The following is an 18737-nucleotide window of genomic DNA, read 5'->3' as shown; positions in this document are numbered from 1 at the left end:
CGCACGTTCGTCGGCTCCTGCTTTCTTCGGTCTTTTGGGTCCTTTTTAGGGCCCGTAACGGCGCTGGACGGACCTTTCACGGTGTGGGAAGGCAACTACAATACTTACCTGCTGTTGGATGGACTGGACCAGGAGCGGGGCGATAAAGAAATTGACAATGGAGCAGAGAAAGGTGCGAGGGAGGAAAAACAAAATGGTGGCAGGCGGGGAACCGGCAGCGTGGACACAGTGGCCGCAGGAGCAGTAGGAGCTGCTCCACCGCTGCTTTAGAGAGCTTAAGGATGAGCTGCTGGAACCGTTAAAGGCCACTTTTGACAAGCTCCTGGCGACCCAGACAGCCCAAGGGGCGGAGATCCGCGAGATCCGGCATAAGGCCTCAGAGAACGAGGATGAAATTCTAGGCCTGGCGGTGAAGGTGGAGGCGCACGAGGCGCTCCACAAGAAATGGCAGGCGAGGCTTCAGGAAGTGGAGAACCGCTCGCGGCGGAAGAATCTGCGGATCCTGGGCCTCCTGGAGGGGTTGGAGGGATCGGACCTGGAGGCCTATGTGGTCACAATCCTGAACTCGCTGATGGGAGCGGGGTCCTTCCAAGGGCCCTTGGAGTTGGAGGGGGCCCACTGGGTGCTGGTGAGGAAGCCTAAGTCCAAAGAGCCGGCAAGGGCGGTGCTGTGCGGTTTCAAAGGTTCGTCGACCGAGAATGTGCGCTCAGGTGGGCCAAGAAGGAGCGGAGCAGCAGGTGGGAGAATGCGGAGATCCGTATCGACCAGGACTGGAGCGCGGAGGTGGCGAGGAAAAGTGCCGGTTATAACCGGTCGAATGCAGTGCTGCACAGGAGAGGGGTAAAGTTTGGCCTGTTACAGCCGGCGCGCCTTTGGGTTACCTATAAAGACCGTCATTATTACTTTGACTCCCTCGGAGGAGGCTCGATCCTTTGTGCAGGCCGAGAAGTTGGACTCAGACTGAGGGTTGGGGGGTGGTCGGGGATTGTTGTATAGTGTTTTGGGTTTTCTTTTCCTTGTTCCTTTGTTTCTTGGGGAGTCTGGGGGATGTTTTGTAGGCCCGTCGGTCGGGCTCAGGGAAGGAGGTGTTGGACGGGGCCTCGGGGGTGGGTAGGATGGCCTGGGTCGGGGCTGGGGAGTTGGGGTCTGGAAAAGGAGCTGCGTCAGAGGGGGAAAAATCGGCCGAGCGGGTGGCGCTGGCTTTTTTCCCGCGCTTTGGGCTGAGGGGTGGGGCTAATGTTGGATACGCGGGGTTTTTCCCACGCTGGGGCCGGAGTGGGAGGGGATTGTGCCTGTTGGTGGGCAGGGGCGGAGGTACCGGGTTGTTGCTGGAATGGTCGAAGGGGAACGGAGGCTTTTAGGGGGGGGGGGGCCTCCGATTCGGCCGGTCACCTGGAATGTCAGGGGTTTGAATGGACCGATCAAACGGGCCCGGGTGGTCGCGCATCTGAAGGGGCTGAGGGCGGATGTCGCCATGCTCCAGGAGACGCACCTTAGAAAGGGGTGGGTTGGGCAAGTGTTCCATTCGGGGTTAGATATGAAGAACCGGGGGGTAGCGATTTTGGTGGGGAAGAGAGTATCGTTTGTGGCGTTGAGTGTGGTGGCGGATGGCTGCGGCGGCAGATATGTGATAGTAAGCTCCAGGGGGAGCGAGTGGTGCTGGTCAATGTGTACACCCCAAACTGGGACGATGCGGGCTTCATGCGGCGCATGTTGGGCCGGATTTCTGACCTTGAGGCAGGGGGTTTAATAATGGGAGGGAATTTTAACACTGTGCTGGACCCAGCACTCGACCGCTCTAGGTCCAGGACGGGTAGGAGGCCGGCGGCTGTCAAAGTGCTGAGGGGGTTCATGGGCCAGATGGGAGGGGTGGACCCTTGGAGATTCAGGAGGCCGGGGGTTAGGGAATTTTTGTTCTTCTCCCATGTCCACAAGGCTTACTCCCGGATTGACTTTTTTGTTTTGAGTAGGGCCTTGATTTCGGACCATGCTCCGCATTGGGTGGACCTGGAGCTGGGGGAGGGGAGGGACCAGCGTCCTATGTGGCGGTTAGAGGTGGGGCTGTTGTCGGACGAGGAGATGTGCGGGCGGGTCCGGAGGTATATAGAGGGGTACCTAGAAATTAATGATAACAGGGGGCTGCAAGTGCAAGTGGGGGTGGTCTGGGAGGCACTGACGGCGGTGGTTAGGGGGGAGCTGATCTCCATCAGGGCGCATAGGGAGAAGGGAGAGAAGAGAGAGAGGGAGAGGCTGGTAGAAGAGATGGTGAGGGTGGATAGGGTATACGCGGAGGTCCCGGAGGAAGGGTCGTTGAGGAAGCGGCGCAGCCTCCAAGCGGAGTTCGATTTATTGACCATCAGGAAGGCGGAGGCGCAGTGGAGGAGGGCGCAGGGGGCGGCATACGAATATGGGGAAAAGACGAGTCGGATGCTGGTACACCAGCTCCGGAAGCGGGAGGCGGCTAGGAAGATAGGGGGAGTCAGGGATGGAGGAGGGAGTCTGGCACAGAGTGCGAGGGGCATCAAAGGGGTGTTCAGGACTTTTTATGAGGAGCTATTCCGGTCAGCGCCCCCAGTGGAGGAGGGAGGGATGGACCCCTTTCTGGGTAAGCTAGGGTTTCCGAGGGTGGATGAGGAGCAGGTGGGGGGGTTGGAGGCGCCAGTTGGGTTGGAGGAGCTGGTTAAAGCGATGGGGAGCATGCAGACAGGGAAGGCACCGGGGCCCGATGGGTTCCCGGTTGAATTCTATAAGAAGTTTTCAGACCTGGGGGAGATGAAGGCTTCAGTCTGGTCCCCAATACGGGGGAACCACCAGTTTGTACCAGGGAGGATGGACGGAGGGTTTCCGAGCTGGCACAGGGCTGGTATCAGGCGGATGGGGGACCTCTTTCCCGATGGGAGGTTTGCGACCCTATAGGAGTTGGTGGGAAGGCTGGGCCTCTCCCCAGGGAACACCTTCAGGTATATGCAGGTAAGGGCATTCGTTAGGCAGCAGGTGGCGGAGTTTCCACTGTTGCCGCCAAGGGGATCCAGGACAGGGTGCTCTCAGGGACGTGGGTCGGTGAAGGGAGGATTTCGGCAATTTACCAAGTGATGCAGTAGGGGGAGGAGGCCTCGGTGGAGGAGCGGAAAGAGAAGTGGGAGGAGGAGCTGGGAGAGGAGATTGATGAGGGGACGTGGGCGGATGCCCTGGGGAGGGTGAATTCCTCCTCCTCCTGCGCGAGGCTTAGTTTAATTCAACTAAAGGTGCTGCACATGACGGAGATTAGGCTGAGCCGGTTCTTTGGGAGTGAGGACAGGTGCGTCAGGTGTTCCGGGAGCCCAGCAAACCACACCCACATGTTTTGGGCGTGCCCGGCATTGGAGGGCTTTTGCAGGGGCGTTATGGAGACGTTGTCAAGGGTGGTTGGGTCCAGGGTTAAACCGGGCTGGGGGCTCGCAATATTTGGGGTTGCAGCGGAGCCGGGAGTGCAGGAGGCGAAAGAGGCCGGTGTTCTGGCCTTTGCGTCCCTGGTAGCCGGTGCAGGATCCTTTTGCAGTGGAAGGATGCGAGGCCCCCAAGCGTGGAATCCTGGATCAACGATATGGCTGGGTTTATCAAGCTGGAGAGGGTCAAGTTTGCCCTAAGAGGGTCGGTGGCAACCGTTTCTAGACTTCCTGGCAGAGCAGTAGAGGATGGTCAGTTACAGCAGCAACCCGGGGGGGGGGGGCTTGTTCTTTTTCCTGTATTGGTTGCCATGTTAACTATTTTTGTTCATTTATTGCTTCTGTATTGGGGGGGGGGGGGGGGGGGGGGGGGGGGGGGGGGTTGACTGTAATTTCGCTTTTTCTTTTGTTTTTGTTGGTTAAAACTTGTTGAAAAATTGAATAAAAATTATTTTTTTTAAAAGAATTTTTAAAGTTTCTATGAGATCCTCACTCTTCTCAACTCCAATGAATACAATTCAAACCGATTTAGTCTCTCCTCATGTGACAGTCCTGCCACACCAGGAATCAGCCTGCTAAACCTTTGCTACACTCCCGCCATAGCAAGAACGTTCTTCCTCAGATTAGGACACCAAAACTGCAACAGTACTCCAGGTATGGCCTCACCAACATCCTATACAATTGTAGTAATACATCTATGTTCCTACAGTCAAATCCTTTTGCTATGAAGGCCAACATATCATTTGCCTTCTTTACTGCCTGCTGTATCTGAACACTTATTTTCAGCGACTGATGCGCGAGGACACTAAGGTCTCGCTGAATATCCACTTCTCTCAATTTACACCCATTCAAATAATAATCTGCATTCCTATTTTTGCTACCAAAATGGATAATCTCACGTTTATCTTAATTATACTGCACCTGCCATACATATGCCCATTCACTCAGCCTGTCCTCCTTTTGTAAATCCATGCTGACTTTGTCTAATTACACCACTGATTTCTAAATACTGTGCTATGAAATCCTTGGTAATTGACTCCAGCAACTTTTCTACTACCCATGTTAGGCTCACTGGTCAATAGTTCCCTATTTTCCCTCTGCCTCCCTTTTTGAATAGCGAGATTACATTCGCTACCCTCCAATCTGTAGGAACCGTTCCAGAGTCAAAAGAATTTTGGAAAATGACTACCATTGGATCTACTTTTTCTAGGGTAACTTCCTTAAATACTCTGGGATGGTGATTATCAGGCCCTGGAGGTTTGTCCCCCTTCAATCTCATTAATTGCCCCAAAACCGTTTCTTTACTAATACAAATTTCCTTCAGCTCCTACTGAAACTTGTGCTTCTCAGAACTTGGGGTACATTATTCATATCTTCCTTTGGGAAGACAGAAGCAAAATATAAATTTGGTTCCTCAGCCATTTCTTTGTTCCCGGTTATGAATTTGCCTTTTTTGACTGTAAGGGGCCTACATTAGTTTTTATTAATCTTTTTTTCTTTATATACCCTTAAAAACTTTTACAGTCAGTTTTTATGTTCCCTGCTAGTTTACTTGAAATTGTATTTTCCCCTTCTTAATCAATCCCTTGGTCTGCCTTGTCAAATTTTAAACTGCTTTCAATCCTCAGGTCTCTTGTTTTTTCTTGCTAATTTGTATGCCTCTTCTTTGAATCTAATACTATCTCTAATTTTCCTTGTAAGCCATGGTTTGGCCGCAGTTCCCTTTCTACTCGTGCGCCAAATAGGAATAAACAACTTTTGGAGTTCACCTATTCGTTCCTTGAATGCCTGCCACTGCCAGTCTGCTGTCCTTTCCTTTCAGTAATGTTTCTCAGTCTGTCATAGTCAGCTCATGCCTCATATCATCATTATTACCTTTATTGATATTCAGGACCTTGAGGTTCAGAATCAATTACTTCACTATTCATCTTGATAAAGAATTCTACCATATTACAGTCACTCATCCCCAAGGTCTCTCACAGCTAGGTTGCCAACTAATCCATTCTCATTGCACAACACCCAGTCCAAGATGGCCTGTTCTCTTGTTGGTTCCTCAACATACCGGTCCAGAAAACCATCCCGTATACATCCCAGAAATTTCTCCTCTATTGTACTGTGACTAATTTCATGATCACCACTTTTATTATTGTCACATGTAGGTTTATATTAATACTGCAATGACGTTACTGTGAAAATCCCCTAGTCGCCACACTATGGCACTCGTTTGGGTACACAGAGGGAGAATTCAGAGTGTCTAATTCACCTAATATCTGTCCCCTTACTCTTTCGGGACTTATGAGAGGAAGCCAGAGCACCTGGAGGAAGCCCACGCAGACATGGGGAGAACGTGCAGACTCGGCATAGACAGTGACCCAAGCGGGAATCGAACCCGGGACTCTGGCACTGTTAAGCAACAGTGCTAATCACTGTGCTGTCATGTCTCAATCTATGGGAGAATTTTGGGGGAGCATAAGGAATCCTTGGAGTGGATTAAAGCTAAGTGGGAGGAAGAGTTGGGGGAGGTTACGGAAGACAGTGTGATGTGAGGTGCTCCGGAGGGTAAATGCCTCAACCTCGTGCGCGAGGTTGGGGCTGATACAGTTGAAGGTTGTGTATAGGGCACACCTCCCGAGTGGGAGGGTGAGCCGACTCTTTGAGGGGGTGGGATGTATGTGAACGCTGTGGGAGGAGCCCTGCAAACCATGTTCACATGTTGTAGTCCTGCCCGAAGCTGGAGATGTATTGGAGGGAGGTTTTAAGGTAATTTCAGGGGTAGTACGTGGGTTTGGAGCCAGGGCCCGTAGAAGTTATTTTCGGGATGTCGGACCAGCCCGGGCTGCAGGCGGGTAAGGGGGCAGATGTTTCAGCCTTCGCCTTGCTGATTGCCTGGTGGTGGGTCCTGCTGGGGTGGAGGTCAGCTTCTCCGCCCTGTGCCTCGGCTTGGTGGGGAGACCTGCTGGAATTTCTGACAGTCAAGAAGGTGAATTTCGAGCTAAGGGGTTGGAAGGGAGGGTTCTAGAATTCATGGGGATTGTTTGTCATGAACTTTCAAGGATTGGATGCCATCGAACATTAAGGGGGAGGGGGGTGTTATTGGTGGGGTTGAGCACAATGTGTATGGGATGATCGTTAATATTCTTTTAGTCTTTTTATTTTCTTTTACTTGGAATGTATGGGTGATGTTTGGGTTTGTATATTGAAGGGGATGCTGTCTAGGGGATTGGTACTGTATTTGTTATTGTTGGTTTTCTTTCGTTGTGTATTTGATAAAAATGTAGAAAATAAGTAGAATAAAATGATAGTTTTTAAAACTACTCATTCCCTCGCTCATTAAATCATTAATCTACACTCTTTCATTAAACGACTTGAGAACTAAAAACGTATCCTTTTACAACAGCTAATGCTGTAAAAAGTAGGCGTCTCCTTCTTTCCTTTACTCTCCAGCACTTGCTAGACTTACCGTGGCAAGTTTCCACTGGCCCACTTCTACTTCAGCTGGGATCCAAAGTCTCGGCTGAAAAAGATGCAGTTGCATTAGGGCACAGAAAACCTCCAAGGGCAATGGTAATACACAGAGCATTACCACTGACCAGAAGATCTGGGCTAAGAGTAGTTATAGAAACCTTTCAATGAATTTGAACAATTTCACTGATTGATGGCAACCTTTTAAATTCCTACGTAAAAATTGAAAATGCTGGAGCTATTCGGTCTGGCAGCCTCTCAATGACCTTTCTCAGAAGGTAACTCTCCTCACCACCTTCTCAAGGGCAATTAGAAATGGGAAACAAATGCTAGCCTTGTGTACAATGCTTACATCCCATGAGTTAGTATATTAAATAAATCTGAATTCATATTTGAGTGTATCTTTTGCATTTGGAGATCTGTAATTTTACAGATGAAGATTTGATCTTCAAGCGCTCCTGTACCTTGTCTGATGATTTCCATACACATCATCACAGCTTCTTCTCGGTCTCCTCGTGCAAACCTGATATTAGCTTCTCCCATAAGACCTCGCAAAGCTTTAGGGAGTTTACTCCGAGGGCGCCTCTCCTAAAATGTTTGAGGAGATGGGGAAAGAAAAATACAAAAATGACCAAAATTCAATTTCCAAGTCCTCATAGGTTTCATATTTGATTTGATTTATTATTGCCACATGTATTAGTATACAGTGAAACGTATTATTTCTTGCATGCTGTACAAACAATGCATAACCGTACATAGGGAAGGAAGGCGAGACTGCAGAATATAATGTTATAGTTATAGTAAGGTGTAGAGAAAAGATCAACTTAATACGAGGTAGGTCCATTCAAAAGTCTGATGGCAGTACAGAAGAAGCTGTTCTTGAGTCGGTTGGTACGTGACCACAAACTTTGGTATCTTTTTCCTGAGGGAAGGAGGTGGAAGAGAGTATGTCCGGGGTGTGTGGGGTCCTTAATTATGCTGGCTGTCTTTCTGAGGCAGCGGGAATTATAGATAAGAGTTAATGGATGGGAGGCTGGTTTGGGTGAAGGACTGGGCTACATTCACAACCTTTTGTAGTTTCCTGCGGTCTTGGGCAGAGCAGGATCTATACCATGCTGTGATACAACCAGAAAGAATGCTTTCTATGGTGCATCTGTAGAAGTTGGCGAGGGTCGTAGCTGACATGCTAAATTTCCTTAGTCTTCTGAGAAAGTAGTCCTTGATGGGCTTTCTTAGCTATTGTGTCAGCAGGGAGGACCAGGGCAGACTGTTGGTGATCTGTACACCTAAAAACTTGAAGCTCTCGACCGTTTCTACTTCGTTCCCATTGATGTAAACAGGGACAAGTTCTCCACTACACGTCCTGAAGTCGATGACAATCTCCTTCGTTTTGTTGACATTGAGGGAGAGATTATTGTCGTCGAACCAGTTCATCAGATTCTCTATCTCATTCCTGTACTCTGTCTCATCATTGTTTGAAATCCAACCCACTACTGGGTCATCAGCAAATTTGAAAATCGAGTTGGAGGGGAATTTGGCTACACAGTCATAGGTGTATAAGGAGTATAGTAAGGGTCTGAGGACACAGCCTTGTGGGGCACCAGTGTTGAGGATGATCGTGGAGGAGGTGTTGTTGCCTATCCTTACTGATTGAGGCCTGTGGATTAGAAAGTTCAGGATCCAGTCACAGAGGGAGGAGCCGAGGTCAAGGCCACGGAGTTTGGAGATGAGTTTTGTAGGAATGATGGTGTTGAAGGTGAGCTGTAGTCGATAAATAGGAGTCTGACATAGGTGTCTTTGTTATCTAGGTGTTCCAGGAACGAATGCAGGGCCATGGAGATGGCGCCTGCTGTGGACCTGTAGCAGCGGTAGGCGAACTGTAGCGGATCAAGGCAATCCGGGAGGCTGGAGTTGATTCGTGCCATGACTAACCTTTCGAAGCACTTCATGATGATGGATGTCAGAGCCACTGGACAATAGTCATTAAGGCATGCTGCTTGACTTTTTTTTGGTACAGGGATGATGGTTGTCTTCTTGAAGCAGATAGGGACCTCAGATTGTTGTAAAGAGAGGTTGATGATGTCTGTGAATACCCCCGCCAGTTGATCCACGCAAGACCTGAGTGCTCGTCCGGGTACCCCTTCTGGGCCAGTGGCTTTCCGTGGGTTGACCTTCGAGAAGGCTGCTCTGACGTCTGCAGTGGTGATCTCAGATACAAGTTCATCCGCGGCTTCTGGGATGGAGGGCTCGCTGTCGCTGACCTCTTGCTCAAAGCGGGCATAGAATGCGTTGAGCTCATCAGGGTGGGGTGTGTTGGAGCCGACGATTTTACATGTCTTCATCTTGTAGCCCAATATGTCTTGCAGACCTTGCCATAGACGGCAGGGATCCGTGTGGCTAGCCTGGGACTCGAGCTTGGTCCGGTACTGTCTTTGGCATCTTTGATGGATTTCTTTAGATCACATCTGGCTTTCTTGTAGAGGTCAAGGTCGCCTGACTTGAACGCCTCAGACCTAGACTTCAGCAAGCAGTGGATATCCCTGTTCATCCAGGGTTTCCTGGATTTGTGACCTACATTATATTATTAAGCATTTTTTCCACCCTTGGGTACTTGAACAACCATGAAGTCCAAAGTGAAAATAGGCCCATCAAACTCAGTCCATGATTATTCTATATCATGGATTTTAGGCATTGATACCTCTCCACCAACCATATTTTGAGAAAAATCAAGTTCCTCTGCCTACCTCCCTTGAAAGAAAAAAAAATCAAACAATGCTGTTAATGTGCTCAAAACCCTCAAATCTCCTTCTGAACTATTAATCCAATTCTGATTCAATAGTCTTAACTGAGATTCAATTAACTGGGTCTTCTCTGGAAGCCAATTCTATCTGGCTGCAACACAGCCGGCATGGCAACTGCTCTCCCAAGACCGTAAGAAACTACAGAGAGTTGTGAACACATCACTTGCATCTGCCTCCCATCCATTGACTCTGTCTACACCTCCCGCTGTCTTGCGAAAGCAGGCAGCATAATCAAAAACCCCTCCCACCCAGGGTATTCGCTCTTCCAACTTTTTCAAGAGGGCAGGAGATACAAAAGTCTGAGAGCATACACTAACAGATTCAAAAACGGCTTCTTCCCCACTATTAGCAGATCCTGAATGACCCTCGTATGGACTGATCTGATCTCTTCATACATCTTCTCTACTGAGTAGTACTGTACTCATGTATTTACATTGTGCATTATGCATGCCCAATGTTTTTTTTAATGTATAGAATAATCTGCCTGGACTATACGCAGAACAATACTCTTCACTGTACCTTGGTACACGCGACAATAAAACAAATCCACAATTCCACATTTTTACTACCTTGTAGGAACTGCTTTCTCCCATTGTTATCTTTTCTTAAGATGGTGGTGCAGTGGTTAGCGCTGCTGCTTCACAGCTCCAGGGACCTGGGTTCAATTCATGCCTTGGGTGATTGTCTGTGTGGAGTATGCACTTTCACCCCATGTCTGCATGGGTTTCCTCCGGGTGCTCCGGTTTCCTCCCACAGTGCAAAGATGTGTACGTTAGGTGGATTGGACATGTTAAATTGCCCCTTAGTGTCCAAAAGGATAGGTGGGTTGCTGAGTTAAGGGGATAAGATGGAGGCGTGGGATTAAATAGGGTGCTCTTTCAAAGGGCCTCTGCAGACTCATGGGCCGAATGGCCTCTTCTGCACTGTAAATTCTCTGATTCTATAAACTTTGGAATAATGTCAACTTGTCCAACTCCCATTGTTTAAGCTAAATTGCTGCTTCTTTCTAGCATATCTGTATCTTTTATTATTTTCAAATCTATATCATGATTTTTCTAAAACTTTTCACCAGCAAAAGATAAATTTAGTCAGTTGAACCTTTCTTCAAATCTTATCAGGTCTGCAATCATCCTGGTTATTCTTCTCTAAAGCCACTGAGATGCACATTTTGAGAGACAACAACAAAAACTACACACCACAATCAAGAACCGGGCTCGCCCTAGAAATAATTAATTGTAGATAATCTGACATACAATAAAATATTTGCGATTACACCAAAATGTCTAGCGTTTTCTAAATTTTGTTGGATTTCAAATATGAGGTAATTGTTATCTTAAAAATTCTTAAACTATAATTCAAGGAAAAATTTCAGGTTAACGTCAAAAAATCCAAAATTTAAACTAAAGTCTCAAATCATTTGATAGTATTGTTGCTAACGGTACATAACAGACATTAGTTCCAATTTTTATACGCATTAGTACTCATGTATACACTAGCCTTCAGTTCACCTCATGTCCTAGTTTATTTTAAATTGTGGATGAAATACATGTAAATATCTTTTTGTGGCATTCTATTGAAGAAATCGGATACTAATCCTTGTCAAATAAGAATGCACTACACTTTTTTGTCAAATTAAAATTAACCACACCATTATTTTAGAGATTTTAGAGTTTTGGTGAAAGGCCATTCAGGTTTTGCTCTTGAAAATAAATCACTCAAACCCACAAGCAGACTTGCAGTACACTGGAACTAAATTTAGATCATTCTGTAAATGTACAGAAGTTACATCATAATTATGTCTTAACGGACAAAGTGGCATCAAAAATCTTTGTTATCATGTCTGCAACACCTGAGAAGAAATGCAACGAAATTACATGAATAGATATTTGTTGTAATGCTGTGTCATGTTATGGTCTTCTAAACTTACGCCACATTCTCCTTAATGTTACATAACTGTCAATAATGTTACTTAACTGTCAATAAATGCTCTCATCATTCACTGCAATTCTGAATATTCAATGCTTGTGGCAATACTCAGGTACAAGGAGATGGAAGAGAGGGAGACAGCAGGGGGGAGAAGCGGTGGGGGTGGGGGGGCAGTGCCCATCACCCTGTAATCTAACATTTTTTCCCTACCAGTGGTTATTTGGAGTGCACTTCTTTCCACTCAGCTATATTTTATAGAAAGGACTATCAATCATTCAGCTACACTAGACCAACCTCCACTTTCCACCTCCACCCTGACCCCTATTGAATAGCATTATGATCTATTGATCTTTCCCTTTATATGAGCAACATTTATGAATGGCACCACCCACTGTACAGTATTCCCTGCATCAAAAGCAGATGTTTCGCCAACTAACCAACTGGGCAACATTTGCACATCACAACCAGATTTGTCCAATCTTTCCATGCTTCTGACTGAAGATTATCCACCTCTTCTCTCTCTTCGCCATCTCTCCCACTCCAGCCCCCTGTCTCACTCCTCTACACCTTCCACCCCATACTGACTCCTTAACTTCCCTTCTCCTTCCCCCTCCTCCTTATCTCTCACTCCTCCCCTTCCCTAATCTCACTTGTCCTGCATAGTCTTCAAAGGAAATGTAAATATTAAATGAAAATCGCCATAGTCCCAGAGGACTATTGGCTGCTCTCACCTTTGCGAGGGAGAGCTAACTGGTAGTGATTTAACCCAAGGGATATCACACCTCAGACAAGGGACAAGGTTGAGAAAGCGGAGCCTTCATAGATACCCTGAGCCAGGAATTGAATCTGCACTGTTGGCGTCACTCTGTAACATGAGCCAACCATCCACCCAACTGAGCTAACCCATCTCCCACTATCAATAGGTTTTTTCTGAAATCTCAATAAATTACTCCTGTTTAGTCACCCATACCCATTATTCTCCATATATTAGAATAGAATTTGTCAAATATCAACTTTAGATTATTTACTGTTAACATTGATGTCACATTCATTTAACATATTATCTGAACAATGTCTAATATCTAAAAATTGGAAAAAATCAGTACTCAACACTACTAATATACTTTTCCAGCTCTTCTCACTGAAATTTTTTTAAATAGATAACAAAGTCAGTTTCTCATGTAACAGCAAACTGAACTCAGTCGCCTTTCAAAATTATCTGCCATCCCACAGTCACATTCGAGGCATTTAGCACAAAACCTGAAAAATAATTAGACAAATTTTCATTGTATGAAGAAAATATTTCAGGAAAAAAATGGACCTAACTTGATGATTAATTACAGGGTCATTTTCCTCAGAAAATATTTCTTGTTTTTTTTTCAAAGTAAACGCTTCGGACCCCCAGGACACTCAGCTAAGAGCATCAAGGCAGCACCGAGAGGCAGGGGCTGGGTCAGGCGGTAGCTCGTCTCGCGGCGGACCGCCAGCTCGATCCCAAGATCCAACTACGAGCTTTTTAACTGTAGCAGCTTTAATATACGCTATTGGAGCTGGAATTACCGCGGCTGCTGGCACCAGACTTGCCCTCCAATGGAAGAAAATATTTCTTGAACTCAGCTAATTTCAATGTAATATTTTCTGCGTGCTGAATGTTATGACTTGCTCACCCTTTGCATTTTCTTATGTTCTCGGTGTAGCTCCATTTCCAAGGCAAAAACCTCTCCGGCAGAGAGCTGTTCACTTTGTTCCAGTTCGTCCTCATCATCATCACTTACACGATCACCAAACATTGAAGCAAAAACTCGATGGACAGACTTGCTGACACCATCAGAGGTTTCCTCTGCAGAATAAACAGTTGATAATTTTGCATTCATGCTTGTTTTAAAGAAGTTGAACATTCACAACTTTGTTAAAGTAAAATCAGGACAGTTAACAATTCATCACTCAATGTATTTTATAATGTACATAAGACTTTTAGCCTTTACATGCTCTGGGAAACTGAGCTTCTTCATTCTATTTTCATTTTCCTACACCAGAGTTAATCCGGCGTCATAAAATGATCTGCCATTTTATAATGCGACGGCTATCCCAGTTTACGAATTACACTTCTGATGCCTTACTTGCATCCAGTACAAGTCAGGGAAACAGTAGGATAACTTCCTCCACCAGGCTGACCCTTGATGACAAAAGTGACAACACTTCAAAATAAGTATTTGGATGTCCTGAAGATGTGAAAGGTGCTGGACACATGCAAGTTGTTTCTTTCACTTAAATGGTCTTGTATTTAATTTTAATAACATTAGTTACAATTAAATATCTTATAACCATTGTACTATTACAGACCGCAAGCAAAAAAGTCAATTTAACAAGGCTGCGCAAATTTGTGACACAAGTGTGTTTTATCTAATTATGTCTTCCTATTTCTAGTGTTAATTTCGGGTTATGCTACTAGATGTTTACACTTTTCCACTGATAAGTCAGAGAATGTCTATTGATGTTGAAAGTATTACCTGATTCCACAAGACATTTCCCAAATTTTACTTCTGGTAAACAAAGTAGGCAGAGATAGGTCAGAATTATCCCAGCAAAGTTTCAATCAATGAGAGATGGTTGAGAACACACTAGAGATGAACGTTTTCGTTCATAGAGGTGGGGGAATGGGGGAGATGGACTAATATTTTAAAAACAGGGACACTGCTCAATATAGGAGGTTGCCAAAGTCAAAATGTCTTTAAATGGAGATTTTAGACCTTAACAGCATTTCCACAAAATGGGATTCAGGACCAGCTTGTTTCCATTTTCATTGTCTGCCTTCCAAAGGTTATATACAGTCAAGTAGAAGTGTTGTTTTCTGCATTATTGCCCTGCAAAAATCTCATTTTGCTTCCCCATAAAACTCTGCTACTCTCGCACCTCTTTTTATCACCATGACTCCTTTAAGTGTTTCAGATGATTCTTTGTGCTGAAGGCACTCTATTAATGCTATTTTAAATGCAGGACATTGAGATGGATATAACCTACATAACTACTGAACCAGTATTTTGTTAGCCAAATACTTTCTCAATTAGTAATTTACAATGCATAAAATGTTAATATTTAATTGAATAAAATATTTGAAAGTTTTCAACCTGTTCACATACCATCACAGCATCTACAATTGCTTGCCTGAAAGATGTGCAGACAAGAATAAACTATTTTCTGAACTACATTAATACTGCACCTGAATCATCTGCCTGTTGCTTGGTTCGGCTGTGAGAGGCTTTGGAAGGAACATCCTGATCTTCCACTGCAGTGATTTCTGCTTCATCTTCGGTCACTCCATCCCCTATGGCTTCCTAAAAAAAAACACCCATTACAGATCCTCATGGCAAAATTAAATCACATGTGAAAGGATGTTAAAATCACACTTTTACATTTTATATTGCCTATTTATTTTCCTTTTCCCTGATGATACAGATCCAAAATACAGATACCCCCTTTTATTCCAAAAAAAATCTGTTACAATGAATAAAAATATTCACATAGAGAACCTTTACTCCTTATTCAGAAGGCTGAAATATTACACATGCAAGTCAGACATCACCCTGACATGCAAAATATCACTATTTCTTCACTAACACTGAAAACCCTGCAATTCGTTCCTGAACAGCACTGTGGGTATACCGACATCACAAGGACTCAAGTGGTTCAAGAAGACCGCTCATCAATCCAGAAAAAAAAAAATTCTCTCTACAGAAGGGAATCTGGAAACATTATCTTGAGGCAATCAGAGCTTCAAATCAACCTAAATATATGAATGATCAGTACCCTGCTTTCACAGGTTACAGGATAAATATTACCTCTGCAGTATAGAGCCTGTATTTCTAATTAACTGCTCTAAATTTTCTTTTGAGGCCAGTTTAGGCACAGCTCACCCATTGTGCCAGGGAGAGAGAAAGTTGGGTCAGTAAATTTCTGTGACATGAAGGAGTTTGGTACACTAAGTGTTTGTGCGTATATGATTAATTTAATTTGCACTAGTCTCTGGCAGATTCACACAGTGAAAGTATACCCGGTGATCTGCAGTCACAGTGTTTATATGAGTATGTCTCTCTCTGTCTGTCTGAAAAGTCCACGGTCTGGACAATACTCTTTTTAATAAACAATAAATAAAATGAGGGAGAATCGCCTACATATACTCCTTTTTAAAGAAAATAAAAATCAATAAATCAAAAATGAGAGGGGTGACAGTCTCTGATGGGCACTGTAATGTAAAATCAAAACTTCAGAGGAGTCACCTATTTATACTCCTTTCAATAAAACAATAATCAATAAATTAAACAAAAAACGGCAGGAGGATAGGCCGTGGTGGGGTAAGACAACTAAAACAATAGGTCAAAAGGAAACTTAACAAATGAAAGTATCATTACCGGGGTGATGATGTATACCAGCCCCTGCAGAGACAATTGCTGCACCACGGGCAAGATTCCCCATCCCGGTAGCTGGCAAATTAGGTTTCCATTGTGGGCACCCTCATAACGGGAAATCCATGGGCGGAAATGCGATGCCGGCGAAGTGGAGGATCCCGCCGACGGAGATTCCAGCCCCACATGTTCCCTCTCCAAGGCCACCCAGCATGATAGACGACAGACAGTTGGGTTGGATGACCCCTTCAACCGCCTGTTGCCTGTACTTATTGGTCAACTTTGCCATGCTCAGCAGCAGGCTTACAAGGAGGTAAACCCCTCCTACCCATCCCGCCAGGTGATGGCAGGCAGTATATGTGTGCATTTGTGTATCAAGAGAGAGATCATGGGCTGGAGTTTCCGTTTCAGGGACTGGCGTTAAAAGGCCACAGATTCGCAGCCTTACAGGGGGCTAGCAGACAGCTGCCCTGGAGCTCGCACTCCAGCTGCCGATACGGCCCCCCGCACTTCCGGGTCAGAGGCCGTGCATGTGCTTCATGGCGGACTCAGACTGCGGACCTGGACCGTGGAAATAGTGCGTTCTATCGGCCGCGCGCCCCACCTGGACCACCCGCACACTAAAAGTCCAGTCCTGAATGTGCCCACCCCCACCCCCCACCCATCCGATTGGCCCGGCCCCGACTGGCGGCCGCAGACTGAGCCCGCAGCCGCCTTGCGAATATCCCGAAAAGTGGGAACATGAGTGGTCCATGCCATTGGGAATTCGGCAGGGGTGGAGAATAGCGGGGCGGGCCTCATGGCAATCACCTCTGGTGGTAGATAATCGGCACGGCGTACTCCCCGAACACACCGCTTTTCGGGGGGCGGAGAATCGCTGAATCAGCAGTGGTCCCGATTTCATGTGGGAAACTGAATTCTCCACTCCGTCACCGAACGCGATTTTGGCATTGGGATGCAGAGAATCCAGCCCTATTTGTTTGTGGCAAGGTGGGTGAAGAGAGTATATAAAGCAAAGGTACAAAGATGTGTGTAGGGAGCTGGAATATCTCATGGCATTGGTGTCTGGCAGGGGCTCCGTCTGGTGGTTTGATGTCTGCCTCTCATCTCTCCCTAGTAACATGTTCATCTTTGAATCAGGGACTTGTGGGTTCAAGCCCTACTGCAGTAATTTAGCACATAATCTAAGATTACACCATATTGAAGGATTGTTTAACTCTCAGGGATCAAGTACATAGACATACATAGCTGAAGGAGGCCATTCGGCCCATTGAGTCTGCACCCACTTAAGCCCTCACTTCCACCCTACCCATATAACCCTTCCTAACTTTTTTGGTCACTAAGGGCAATTTATCATGGCCAATCCACCTAACCTGCATATCTTTGGAGGTTATGAGATCTTAAACTCGAGGGTCCCATCCCCTGCCCTCGGTCCTTCAGGGACTAACAAGGAAGAGTTGGGCAGTTTTCTTGGAGTGAGCAAAGGACAAGGTCTGAAACTTTAACTTGTAATTTCTCTGCATGGGTGTTGTGCCTGACTCGTTGAATCTTTTTGCTTTCCTCTTGTGCAAAAACGGATCATTTATCTCACTCCTGTTTCTGGGATCTTGCTGTACCGTCCACATCACAAGGACGCTTCAAGCTCCGGCTCTCACCCGTTCTAAGGCTTTCCTCTCCTCTCGGAGCCGTTCAAATTCCTCGAACGAGATCTTTCCCTCCAAGTAATCAATGAGCTCGGGACTGAAACCAGACATGTCGGAACCCGGATGAGTTAGAAGGCGACACTCGCTGGCTTGGTCCGTTCACTTAAACCATCCGGTGGAAATCTGCTGCCACGAATCCGTTCCGGGCTCACGATGAGCTTCCATCTCTCATCCAACAAATCCTGCTTTGCTTCAATTTAATTTAATCCCCTCATGCTTCATACGGGGGATCTTCATATGTCAATATCGAAAGAAATGGGTAAATTAATGTATGAATGTTTCTTAGCTTTTTTTAATAATTTAATATGAGCAGGGACTGGTTCAACTGTTTTTGTGTTAGATTACAGCATCAACTGTTAAGGTGTTCTTCTTATGATTTATTCTACAATTTCTTCAAAACTAATGAAGTTAAAATCTCATAGGTGCAATTGAAGAGACTTGTACAATTTATTTTTCCCCTATATTTGTGCTTTGGATGTTGAACAGGTGATGCTGACAACAGAACTATTATTGTTTGTGCCAAAAAAATCTAAATTTATATAGTCTTCTATGATCTCAGGACATCCCAAAGTGCCTTACAGCCAAATACTTTTGAACTATAGTCAACATGTTGGCCCAGGTCAGCACCAATGACCACTGTTATAAGCCTACTGGGAGCCCAGGGATCTGCCCTCAGAGTCCCTGGGGCCTCACCTGAGTATGATTTACCTAGGTGAGGAGGGTGGGGCTACCCTCACCACCACCCCCCACCCCCCCCATTTTTCTACGACTGCTGGGAGATAAATACCCCAGTCCATGTGTGGGCTAGGTATGGGAGACCCTTCGGGGAGCAGGAGGTGTAAATAGTCAGGGGAATAAATCAAAATGTTTCTACAGTCATTGCTTCCGAGTGGTCAATTGCCTGAGACATTATACTGGCAACAAGGATTAAGTGGAGTTGCAGGAGGCGCAAATTCCTCCGCACCAGGTCCACCTCGATTAGGCCTCAGAAGGCTCCCACTCAGGCAACAGATATGC

General features: G+C 45.9%; 1 protein-coding gene across 5 annotated transcripts in view; it reads right to left on the bottom strand.

Annotated features, from left to right (window-relative positions):
• Positions 1–17829, bottom strand: part of gtf3c3 (general transcription factor IIIC, polypeptide 3) — an 88884-nt gene extending 71055 nt beyond the window's left edge. For all 5 annotated transcript variants that reach the window (XR_005459741.1, XR_005459742.1, XM_038789107.1 and 2 more), the window contains exons 1-4: positions 17673–17829; positions 14835–14949; positions 13282–13454; positions 7352–7475 (exon numbers count right to left, since the gene is read on the bottom strand). Coding sequence is in view for 3 of the 5 variants with exons in the window: in XM_038789107.1 (XP_038645035.1) it covers positions 7352–7475; positions 13282–13454; positions 14835–14949; positions 17673–17771 (511 nt within the window). In the remaining 2 variants the exon portion in view is untranslated. The remainder of the gene's footprint in view (positions 1–7351; positions 7476–13281; positions 13455–14834; positions 14950–17672) is intronic.
• Between the last annotated feature and the right edge of the window lie 908 nt (positions 17830–18737).

The sequence above is a fragment of the Scyliorhinus canicula genome, chromosome 2 (assembly GCF_902713615.1).
Source record: "Scyliorhinus canicula chromosome 2, sScyCan1.1, whole genome shotgun sequence".
Lineage (NCBI taxonomy): Eukaryota > Metazoa > Chordata > Chondrichthyes > Carcharhiniformes > Scyliorhinidae > Scyliorhinus > Scyliorhinus canicula.
Note: the sequence above shows the minus strand (reverse complement) of the source record. Positions and strands in the feature narration are given on the sequence as shown.